The 12622-nt window shown below is 38.9% G+C and overlaps 2 protein-coding genes across 2 annotated transcripts; one reads left to right on the forward strand and one right to left on the reverse strand.

Annotated features, from left to right (window-relative positions):
- Positions 1 to 7898: 7898 nt before the first annotated feature.
- On the forward strand, positions 7899 to 8280 carry LOC141785727 (histone H2B 1/2-like). Its single transcript, XM_074664172.1, has one exon. The coding sequence runs from the start codon at positions 7912 to 7914 to the stop codon at positions 8278 to 8280; it is 369 nt and encodes a 122-aa protein (XP_074520273.1). The 5' UTR covers positions 7899 to 7911.
- A 1143-nt stretch (positions 8281 to 9423) lies between these two features.
- LOC141799785 (histone H4) lies at positions 9424 to 9747 on the reverse strand. Its single transcript, XM_074682148.1, has one exon. The coding sequence runs from the start codon at positions 9733 to 9735 to the stop codon at positions 9424 to 9426; it is 312 nt and encodes a 103-aa protein (XP_074538249.1). The 5' UTR covers positions 9736 to 9747.
- Positions 9748 to 12622: the final 2875 nt, after the last annotated feature.

Raw genomic sequence — 12622 nt, forward strand, 5'->3', positions numbered from 1 at the left:
TTCCTTTTTTAACATTAGACAACTTCTCAATGTGCTGTACTCACCATCCTCGAAAGATCCTGAAGTAGTAGTATCGTTTGATGCCGAGAAGGCGTTTGATCGCCTTGAGTGGGACTATTTGACATGCGCCCTTCAAAGATTTGGATTTGGACCTAAATTCGTAACTTGGATAAAGATCTTATACTTGTCTCCTATGGCTTCAGTGCGTGTTAACAATATTTCATCAGAGTATTTCCCTCTTCAACGTGGCACAAGACAGGGGTGCCCTCTGTCCCCTCTGCTGTTTGCTTTGGCGATGGAACCTCTGGCCATAGCACTACGGGCTAACAATGATATCCAGGGCATTTCCCGTGGGACTAGGAAGCTCAAACTCTCCCTGTATGCTAATGACCTACTTCTGTTTATTACTAATCCAAATGATTCCCTACCCAAGGCTTTATTGGCTATACAAGTATTTGGCAAAATATCAGGATATAAGCTGAATGTGGGGAAAAGCGAGTTGTACCCCGTTAACAATCTTGCTTTGAATACTTCGTACTCACATTTTGAGTTAAGAGTGGCCCGTGATCAATTTACATACCTAGGTGTGAAAGTAACAAGAAAATATTCAGACTTATTTAAAGAAAATATTGCTGTTTTAGTTGATAGTCTTAAACAGTCCTTTATATTTTGGAAGTCTCTACCTCTCTCACTCATTGGACGGGTCAATATTATCAAAATGAACGTGCTCCCAAAGTTTTTATATTTTTTCCAGTGTTTACCTGTTTTTATACCCTCATCTTTTTTTACTTCAATTGAACAAACTTTTTTGTCGTTCATTTGGAATGGTAAAACACCACGTATTAGCAAAGGACATTTGCAAAAATCTAAGGACCTGGGAGGCCTTGCATTGCCCAATTTCAAATTATATTACTGGGCTGCAAATTTCAAAAGTCTCCTATACTGGATGCTGTCAGACGAAGAGCACATAACTCCTCTTTGGGTTCAGCTAGAGTCACAATCATGCTAGCCTGCTGCCCTCTCTTCTTTACTATGTTGCACTTTACCTCTCTCTTTAAAAAAAATGTGGCAACAATCCAGTGGTAAAACATTCATTCAAAATCTGGAAACAATTTCGATTAACTTTTAATTTAAAACACCTTTCCATGTCAGGTCCAATATCACAGAATGTAATGTTTCCACCTTCATTAAATGACAGAGCCTTTAAAGTTTGGCAATCACTAGGATTGACTTCCTAATCGCTGTTATACATTGATGATATATTTGCCTCGTTTGCACAGTTGAAAGAAAAATTTCAGTTGCCTATGTCTCAGTTCTTTCACTACTTACAAATAAGGGATTTTGTTAGCAAAAATACAGTTCAATTCCCTAATAAGCCCATGGGAACTTCTCTAGAGGATATTCTGAGTTTAACCAAAGCCCAAAGGGGTGTAATTTCAGGTATTTATAGAAAAGTTGCCAGCCTTTTGATTCCATCATCTTTTTTCAAGGCACAGTGGGAAAAGGACCTGGGGGAAGAACTTGGCGAAGAGACATGGAGCCTTATTTTAAACAGGGTTCACTCCTCCTCTTTTAGCGCAAGACATTCTCTCATTCAGTTTAAGGTAGTCCATCGCATTCACTGGTCCAGGGCTAAACTGGGAAAGATATTTCCAAATACCGATCCGATTTGTCCCTGCTGCAAACAGGAACCAGCAACTTTATTACATCAATTCTGGACATGTCCGAAGATCTCAAATTTTTGGGGCCTTATTTTTAAATGTTTTTCAGAGATCTTTGAATTTGACTTCAAACCGTGCCCTCTAACTGCTATTTTCGGGATCCCTCCAACTGGCAGCCCTTTGACATGCTCTCAGTCTGACTCAGTAGCCTATGCCACTCTGTTGGCTAGACGTGTTATACTGTTTAACTGGAAACTTACCTGTTTGCCCTCCTATAGCCAATGGATCAGAGACTTACTAAGCTGCCTTAAACTAGAACAACTTAAATTCAGCTCTCGTGGAAAACCTGAAAGTTTTCATATAACTTGGTCTCCATTTCTAAATTATTTCAGCCGTGTCACCCTGTGACTTTTTTTCTTTTTATCTTTTTCTTTGGTCTTGCAGCCCTGTTACACTAATGACGGTCATAGTGTTTTTGTTTTTTCTTTTGTGATGTGAGGATCAAACATGTTTTTTTTTTTTTTTTTTTTTTTTTTTTATTTCTTTCCTCTTTATTTTCTCTGTTCTATATTTATTTTTTGTATGAGATTTAATTCCATAATGTGGGATATATTTGGGTTTTGTTTATGTACTCTTTTTGATAGTTTTTGTTGATCTTTCTTAGTTTTGCCAAAAAAAAGAATAATAAAATATCTTGCAAAAAAAAAAAAAAAAAAAAAAATTTAAATTCTCAAAAAATTCAACATTAAACAGAATCATCATCCCCAAAATATTCACTGTTCAAAAAAACAAGTGTCACTTTCACACAAAGAAAACCTGCACTCTGTTTTATTGTGACCTGTCAACAAGCACACAGATCATTTTACCAGTAAAATGTTTCATTATAAGATTATTTGTTACTCGTTTAGCCTTTAACTAGTACACATCTGATTGTAACCCAGAAACTAATTGATTTGACTTGGTTTATGGTGACTCAGGAACACTGGACATAAGTTATTTATTAAATCCCAGGAGAACAGAAATTGTGTTTTGCTTTACAAATCCCATGCTCATGAACGAAACTTTATAAACTCCTGAGGAAATGTAACAGTTGGAAATGTGTGTCACGTGAGCAGTGAGGTGTATTGTGAGATGATAAATTGTTTTGCTGTTTGTATTTTTCAGAAGTTCAATTTATTTTAAGTCAAACTTTTAAAAACTGAATATTTCAAGAAATCACTGAGCTTTTTTTTTTATTTTTTCAAACTCCCTGTAAGTGACATCCAGAAAGAGCATAAGTGTGGCTCTTATCGTCTAATTCAAGGCACTTTGTCAAGGTGGATTTATCAGGTGGACCTTGTTGGCCCCCCTCAGTACTCTCTTAATATTTTGTCCCCAAATTCACTGTTTTTATCAAAATCTCTTCAGGAGAAATAGAAGAATCAGGATGTGTTACTTGATTAATTACTAATATTTTGGCTCGTGTGCACCCCCTGATGAAGACTTACATAGAGAGAAGGACTAAAGCTGAGAAGGATGAAGAGGCTTTGCTTCTCCTCTTCCTCTCTCTGTTAGTCTTCATCCTTCTCTGCTTTATAAGTCCTATCTCTCGTTTAGACTGCCACAGAGAAGATCCAGCATGCCTACAGACATCAGGCTTATACATTATTGTGCAAACAGAAGATGAGCTGACAGACTATTGAATTTTCCCTTTGGGATGAATAAAGTTTTTCTTGTAAAATCAACAAAAACATCACTACACCAGCTGGGATGTGCTTTAGACTGGGGTCCAGCTGTGTGATTAACTTCTGTTGACAAAGAAAAGGAAGTATTGGTTGCAGCCCTGAACCCATGAAAAGTAAACATACTGTTCACAACTTCAAATAACTGTAATCCATTGAATTCATGCATACCACGGCGACCAATCCCTCCTCCAGCCAAGACTGAAGCAATTTTTCCGTGGTGTGAGTCATGGTCTAAGTCCTTACTTGCAGTTTTGTGTCATTTCAAAGTCTACAGTCTGGGAAGCTAAAGCAGGTGTGTTTGAGACCCTCATAGAAGATCACATGGTTTCTGAATAACTCTTCCTCAAGCAAACACAGGATTTGTTTGGGTCTTTCATCAACTCATTTCCTCTTAGACAATTTATTATTAGATCTTAAAACAATTCAGTACTTAAAGCACAATTTCTGCTGTGGTTATCGCTTTCAATTCCAGGTTGAAGGTTCAACGCAGGAGCTCCAAACCACCACTGTGTGGCAGCATTGGGTTGTTCAATGGAGCTGTGCTCTGCTGAGGGGATTGTTGACCTCTTGACTGGCTCATTAATCTGTACAAACTTTTACTCCATCCTCGGAGTGTATATTTTTTGTTTGACGTGAAGTCACACATCACAATGTCGACCATTGGATAATGATTTAGTGATTGTATTTGTGATGTCTTATCTGTCTGATTCACATTTTCTAGGTATGTTAGCTCTTTTGTTGGGTGTGGTGGCTTATTACACATAAGCCACCAAAATTTTATTTTGTGAGGACATTCCTGTTGTGATGGATGTCCTGCTGCAGGTCAGTGTGTATGAAACGCTTTGTGAACACATCATCACAGAGTGGAAATCATCTGTGTGGACTGAGGTTGTTCTTTAAAGAGCTTTAATGTAACTCACAGAACAGGTTTTACCTGATGTCGTTCAACAACCTGGACAGCAGGAGCAGCGCTAAACTCCCAGAGGAGGAGGACACAGAGGGAGTGATGGACTCTGTGGATGAAGGTTGAAGACAAAATTAAAGAAACATTGAATCTGAAATGTTACTGTGCACTCCTCACTATATGTGAGTAACTGTGTGAGCATATGATGAAAAATAAACTTGAAGAGGAGCAAAGAGAGAAACACAAACATCATGGAGCTGTGGAGCTGTGACTGAACAGGAATTCCTCCTCCAGCAAACTGAAGCATCATTAGTCGATGCTTTGACTGAGTCCTGAGCTAAAAATCCATCTGAGTGAAAAGCCTACAGTCAGGTAAGTGAGCTTGAAAGAGATGTGAGGAACAACTCCTCCAGCCACCACAGGGTTAGTCTATGTATCACAATCTAAATTTTCTCTCTCAGACGTAAAACATCACGTCAGTTTGAGGAAATAGTGATTCTTCTACTGACATAAATGGTTTGATGATGCAGGTTAAACTGATGCCACCACAGGGTGGTGGTTAATCATAAACACAGGGTCAATAAGTTTTCATTTCCCCCATCATCAGTATAGAGGACTAAACATGCCAAAATTAAATATACAAATACATCATTAATTAAAAAAAAAATTAATTAAACACATAATTGAATAAATCAATAAATAATAAAATAAATATATAATTATTTCTTTAATTAATAAAAGTGTTATGAAATACTTAATTTATAATATAATAAAATAAATAAAATAAAAAAATAATAATAATTAATTAAATGTGTCATTAATTATTTAAAATGTATATTTGTCTAATGTAAAAAACAAATTTAATTACCTAAGTATCTATTTTGCAAGTATTATTTTGTTGCTATATCTGCTGTGGTTTGTGAACGTAGAAGTGTTCCAATTTGTTGTTGTATCGGCCATAGTCGTCACCCAGCGCAGGTGCTTTCCTCCGTGGAGGGGGTAGGAATCCTGACATGGGTAGCTACCTTGGCACAACACCGGCTCAACCGTTCATGAAAAGCAGCACAGATCACAGCTCCTGAACAAACTGCCCCTGGAAGGGGCATGCTGGCATGCTGGCATCTCAGCATGCCAAGGGGGATTGGAGACGGATGTCCAGTTTATGTAAAAATAAACATTTCCCAGAGAAGGTTTCAGTGTATTGACCTTTTGCTACAGTAATGTAGCTTAACCTGCTTCGATGCACAGAGAAAGCTTGTGTGATGATGATCCTGAAGTCATTCAGCTAACTGAGTTAGCCTGGAGGAACAGGGCTCTGGTCCACGTGTATTTGGCAGCCCAGTACAGGTAAGTTAGCAAACACTCTTGGGTCTAAAATATATGTTATTAACTCAGTGTAGAGCTCATGCAGACCCTCAGTGATAGCTGCTGTGTTAGTCTGTTTGACAGTGGACTGCTGAGTCTGGCAACCGTGACTCGACCATTGTAAGTCCCACCCACTGAGATAGATGGGTAAGAGTGACAGATAAAATTAATTCATGATGTGCGAAAAAAACGAAACAAAAAAACCTTTACTTCAAAGAAATAGCACAGAAACACTCCGCTGTACATGAGATTACACTGAAAACGGTCATTTTGGACACCATGTTGTGCAAAAAAAATCGGTAATTGCAAAGATATTGCACATAAAAGTACAGTTCATTCACTTTGGATCCATGAGGTGCATTGAATGGCTAAATTGTAAAAAAAAAAAAAAAAATCTTATAGTGATGCATTTTACTGGTGAAGTGATCCCTGTGCTTCTTGTCAGGTCACAATAAAAACAGAGGGCAGGTTTCTTCGCGCGAAAGTTTTTTGAAAGCACTGTTTATGTTTACGTTTGAGTTATTACAGCGCACATGTGTAGACACTCAAACAGCTGTTAAAGGTGACTGACAGATTTTACAGGGAAGATCACCTGAAGCCTTCATCACTAAGAGATGTTGCTCATCTGACACTTTTTTTTCCTGAACACTGAATATATTTTAGATTATCATTTTTTATTATTATTATTAATGCTTGGTATTTTTTTTTTTTTTTTTTTGATAAGTTGGAGTTTGAAGTAACAATAAGCTGAATATTTTGAGACATTTTCTTTTGCACTGGCTCTGGTAACACAGAACCTAAGTGGAACTTAAGCCTATGGTTATCTAAAGGTTAGTTAGAACCAAAACATTATCTAACGTTGAGAGAATGTTCCTCATGTTTACACTGAACAACTCCCAAAGATAACAAAAAGAGGATCCATTTCTCAGTTCAGCATTTATTCTGGTTGCAGGTTAGGTTTACAGCACTGGTCCTGAAAGGATGAGACCCCATATCCGGGAGCAATAGAATGTAATAACAATCATTGCTATGCCTATTCAGAGGTTAAGTTAAACTAAACGCCCAAGAGTAATTGGCCAAAAAGCATGACTGACACCACTGTCTCAACCCACAGCTGGTGTCAGTTTTCAGAGTGCGTTCCAGAGTGAGTTCAGTGCTCTTCAAGTGTGAGTGTTGAATCAGAGCACGGAGCTAGAAGACTTGGTGAAAGTTAATGCAAGGTTGTAGAGACCTCACACAAGCTGGAGACAGAAGCTATCTTTCTATTTGCCAGATAAATATACATAAACTCGGACACAGCATATGACTACATTGAAATACTAAATTATATCTACTATTACAAAAATATATATCTCTAACAAAACCTGTTATTTCCTAAACATTAACGGCACAAATAATAATCTTCTGCAGTGGTTGCACTGCTACTTTCACCCAACATTGGAGTGTTTTTTTTAATTTATTTGAAAATGAAAATCTACACATTGCCATGGATGCCTCCAGAGTTCGGATCATTGATTTTATTTTATTTCATTTTATTTTGTTCTATTTTATTTCATTTTATTCTAATTTATTTAAAGCTTTAATATTTATTTGATTCATTGAAATGTACTCTGTCATGTGAAAATACAACTTACTTTAGTATTTGTTGTAAGCTCAGTGTCGCTTAAAAACTGTGTCATATTGTTGCAGAAAGTCCACTGAAAGCAAGATTTATAATAAAGCGTTTACCTGGGGGAAAACTGCTAAAAAAAATACACTAATTAAAAAAAAAAGATTCAAATACTCATTTTTCTAAACAGAACACATCTTATTTAGGATTTTAAACCAACTGCTTAATAAATTCGAAATTCTACAATAATGAAACCAAATCAAAGGAAGAAAAACAGTAGGTGCTAGAAATGTCATGGTTTTTAAGATACAAAGTCTGATTTTGATGCTGAATAGGGAAAAAAAGGTAGAAATTCATAATCAATTTCTACCGCACCGAAATACTATCATGATCTTTAGTGTTTCTTGACAACTGGTGACTTGATCAGGACGCACAAAGAAATTTTACGCACGGCGCATGGATGAAGCGGGAATCACTGGAGGACTTTGGACAAAGCCTGACCCTCCCCGTGCGTTCAGGCCCTTTCCAAACACAGTTCCCAGCCAATCCTCTGTGTGCTCCAGCACAGCTTTGTCTGCATGGAGGATTTATAAAAGTGGCACCCCAGCTGCCATGGTCCACGTCGTCCTGATATCTTCAACAGCGAACATGCCTGACCAAGTGAAAGCGCCCAAGAAGGGCTCCAAGAAAGCCGTCTCCAAGGCCACCAAGACTGGAAAGAAGAGGAGGAGGACCAGGAAGGAGAGCTACGCCATCTACGTCTACAAGGTCCTGAAGCAGGTCCACCCTGACACCGGAATCTCCTCCAAAGCTATGGGCATCATGAACTCGTTCGTAAGCGACATCTTCGAGCGCATCGCCGGTGAGGCCTCTCGCCTGGCTCACTACAACAAGCGCTCCACCATCACCTCGAGGGAGATCCAGACCGCCGTCCGCCTGCTGCTGCCCGGTGAGCTGGCCAAGCACGCCGTGTCCGAGGGCACCAAGGCTGTGACCAAGTACACCAGCTCCAAGTAAACAATTCTGCCAGCAAATCACACCAACGGCTCTTTTAAGAGCCACCCACTCATATCTAAAGCAATTATATTCCTGAATTGAACCGAAGAAAACAACGATACACAGATATGATAATCTGATATGCTGCTTTTTGGTACTTTGTATTCTGGAGTACTCCAAATTTCTAGATTTAATTTAAATTCCTTCTATCAAATGTAAATCTTAAGAGCCACCCACTCATATCTATAACGAGTTTATTCCTCTCTAACTAATGCATTTTTGCATTGATGTAAATCTGTAATAATCCCCACTTAGTCATTAACAGCAGTACTGAGTACAAGATGCTTACCAGTTTACCAGCGACCAGATAAACCAACGGGTCTTTCAGGATCCACCCCACTCCCAGCTGAAGCGAGTAAATTCACCGCTTCATCATCAGTTGTGGCAGTGAGAACAGTTTCTCCCCAAGGTTTCCAGGGCTTTGTGAGTGTTTCAGATACTTGGGTCATACAGCAGGTTACTTCCAGGTGTTTTTGCCATTCAGGCTGTAACGATAAGCCCCAAGAAGACAATCCACTCATTCTATGCCGAAAACATCAACATCAAATTGTCAAAGAGAAATTTGTCACTCAAAAGGGACAATGCGCACTGAAGGGATTTAATCTATAGCTTGATGATTTATGTAGTTAGATTTAAAAAACACGGGAAGGATTGAAACACTGGATTTCATGATAAGGGGTGCATACGTGCACACAGAGGTGAACTGTAGCTGGAAGACAAAAAAAAGAAGGGGAAGCAGGGCATCACAAACATCAATGTTTCCCTCAGTTACCACCTTGGTTTTCTCTCCTCCAGAGTAGTCTTGAATCAGTTTCTGAACACAAACCTCACCTTGCCATATCGGAGATTACGTCCAGCAGATTCCGGACACTGCACGGAGCGTACATAACTGGCTTTGAGTGGGTGAACCTGACTGGTAGGAGTCTGTGTCGGATTACAGTCTGTAGGGTCTAAGTAATCTGAGTTTCAAAATAATGCCACGTACATTCCAATAATATTCCTAAAACTAAGATCATTCGCTGAGGGATTGTATGCTCTTTACATGAGGACAGTGGGTGGTCCTTAAAAGGACCTTTGTTTCTCGTAAGCAGTCAGATGAATAATTTAACCTCCGAATCCGTACAGAGTGCGTCCCTGTCTCTTCAGAGCATAAACCACGTCCATGGCGGTCACGGTCTTTCTCTTGGCGTGCTCGGTGTAGGTGACGGCGTCACGGATCACGTTCTCCAGGAAGACCTTGAGCACACCGCGGGTCTCCTCGTAGATCAGACCGGAGATACGCTTGACTCCGCCACGGCGAGCCAGGCGGCGGATAGCGGGCTTGGTGATGCCCTGGATGTTATCACGAAGAACTTTACGGTGACGCTTGGCGCCTCCTTTGCCGAGTCCTTTTCCTCCCTTGCCTCGTCCGCTCATGGTTGATGTAGTTTCGGTTTCAAGTCGAATGATTTCGCCATAGAAATCTCTCATATTTAAATATTAGTTGAGAACTTGAAAGAAGACAGGGCGCATATTTTCTTCTTTCTTGGTTTCTATTGCGACTGAAAACTCCCCCGCGGAGTAACGCCATCTACTGACCCATCTGCGGAGCCGGAGATTAGGACTTCATATCTGGGACCAGAATGTTTAACAATATTTGTCCTGAGACGAGCAACATACTGGATGGAAAAGACAGGAAGAAAATGTTTGAGAATTATTATTACTACATTATAACTTTTGATAGATACAGAGATTATCAAATGTTTCCATCAGGGGGGAAGTCAGGGGGATCAGATACAGAAGAGAAGACCGTGCAAAAGAATATTTTATCCAGGGTTTACATTAGTCTAACATGACTTGCAGCTGCTCTCCTGTTTTGTCAGATCAGAACCTTGGACAGTTCTGAACAGAAGGTGAATCCCAGAGTAAAAACTGCAGCTCCCCCACCCCACCCCTTCAATCTCTAAAGGTCTTGATCAAACATTCAGGGAACTTGAATTTAAAAATCCACTATGTTTTGGTCCGACTCAAAACAATTCTCAGACAGATAAAATGAAATATTCATGATCAGTTATTTCTCTCATTCATTTTGTTGTTGATCCTCTTTTGGTTTATGGAGAAAATTAAAATCTGTGAGGAAAAAATAAAATCTAAACACTACACATTCACTTAAGAGTTCATTTTTAGCAGGGGGTTAGAAAAGATGACACAGTTCATATTTCCCCTAAATTATAACAAATAACTAATAAATATCCAATATCCAGAGACATAATTAATGACATTATATTTATTAATGTAATAATTTTCGATCAGAAATGTACTAGATAAAAACTTTGGAACCCCAAAAGACCCATTATTAAATAAATAAAAACAAAATTTTGAAATAAACATCATCTTTATGAATAACTGAGGAATATATAATATGGCCATTAGATTGTGAAATAAGGCAATAATGTTATTACATTTTTTAAAATTCTTTCATATCAAATTATTGTAATTTGATATTTCATAATGATTATTTCATACTTATAAAAAATGACTTATTATTTATTTACCAAGCTTTAATCTAAGAAAAATAAGGTTATCCCATGTTTTTTTTTTTTTTTTGGATTTATTTCTTTCCACACTGGCCTTTTAATTTCATAATGTGGTTTTCTTTTTATCAGAATGAGTTGGTCTGTCAGTTGGAGGAGGCTGGGACCTCTGCTTGATCCCTTAAGATCAAATAGAGCGCGGTCACACTGGCCATCCGAAATGTGCCGTGCCTAAGCATGATTGCCCCCCTGCAGTGCTGTTCCCCAGCTGTAGAGTACAGCCAGCGGTCACACTACCCCAATATTAACCAGACTTTAGCGGGTATCAACACACGCACAGCCCGCCTACATCATCATGAAGCATTTGTTTACATGAAGCAGGATCTCATAAGAGTCAGCACAATGAGACACAGAGAGCACTGGCTATTCGAAACATGCTTTATGGCTGATGCGTGCTTAGGCATGGCACGATTGGCCAGTCTGACCGCGTCCTTAGTTAGATTAGAGGGGTCTAGATGAGGACCTCACCTCTCAACTGCTTGAGGAGCAACTCTGAAACTGAGTTCTCTCCTTCAGCCATTGTGTCTCGAACGTGTCATGCCCTCCTGTTTTCAGCTTTTCAGTCTTCTCAGCATTAATCACAAGAGACCCGCGGTGTGCTCAAGGTGTTTCTGGAGAACGTAATCCGTGATGCCGTCACCTACACCGAGCACGCCAAAAGAAAGACCGAGACCAACATAGACATGGTTTACACCCTGAAGAGACAGGGACGCACTCTGTACAGATTTGGAGGTTAAATATCAACACCACGCTGCTTTAAAAACCAAAGGTCCTTTTCAGGGCCACCCATTTCCATCCTTCAGAGAGTAGACTTCCTGAAATATTTTGTTGTGTGGTCTGAAAAGTCAACTGTTGTGATCTTTGAATGGCAGGCTACACTCTCTACATTCAGTTAAGTTCAGTTAAACACAAAACCCAAGGAGTGTGGTGTTGGACAAGCCCTGGGTTTTGTTTAAAGACATGAAACCTGCTCCATGGTTTGAACTATCGACAGTCCCTTTTGACTTGTTTTCTCATAAGGCAGGGTTGTCAAACTCATATCACTCACATCACTCCTTTTACACTCCTTTCACACACCTTTCCACCAACTCCACTGGCCCTCCAACACACTGTACACAGTTACATATACTAATCATGCACTCCCAACCCATCCACAACCTTGCACCTCCATCCCTGTGATCTCCCATATGTCTCCACGCCTGTCCACACACACCTCCTTGACCTCCACTGCACTGACTCACTCATTCTTAAAAGTTAACCTCAGTGTTTTTCTGTTAAAATGTGACACTGATTCGTTCTTCCCCATTTGTTGTTTAAGTTGATTAGGAGTTTTCATCATATTTTTCACAGCCTTTTGTACTTGTGCATTTAAAAATTTGTAATTGTTTCATGCCAATCAATGTTTTATTATTATTATTATTATTATTATTATTATTATTATTATTATTATTATTATTATTATTATTATTATTATTATATCATTTTTATTAAGGTTTACTGTTAAAGTTGTCTTGAGGAGATGCATTTTTTTCTTGTTGCATAACAATAAAACCATACCCTCCAGCCACATGTGATGAGATGAGAGATTAGATTAAAATTTATTGTCACTACACATTAAAAGTAGATTGTTAAAAAATGAGGTTTGGAACCTCACCAGAAGTGGAATAGGTAGAAGTGCAAGCACAGCGTAGAGTTAATTACTGATATGACAATATTGTGCAAATTATTGA

Source organism: Halichoeres trimaculatus, unplaced genomic scaffold, assembly GCF_033239565.1.
Source record: "Halichoeres trimaculatus isolate MK-OKI-2021-1 unplaced genomic scaffold, fHalTri1.1 fHalTri1_scaffold_2, whole genome shotgun sequence".
In the NCBI taxonomy this organism is placed as follows: Eukaryota; Metazoa; Chordata; class Actinopteri; order Labriformes; family Labridae; genus Halichoeres; species Halichoeres trimaculatus.

Bases quoted from the DNA above. Each gene is read 5' to 3' on its own strand.
- LOC141785727 (XM_074664172.1), top strand. From the start codon at position 7,912: ATGCCTGACCAAGTGAAAGCGCCCAAGAAGGGCTCCAAGAAAGCCGTC.
- LOC141799785 (XM_074682148.1), bottom strand. From the start codon at position 9,735: ATGAGCGGACGAGGCAAGGGAGGAAAAGGACTCGGCAAAGGAGGCGCC.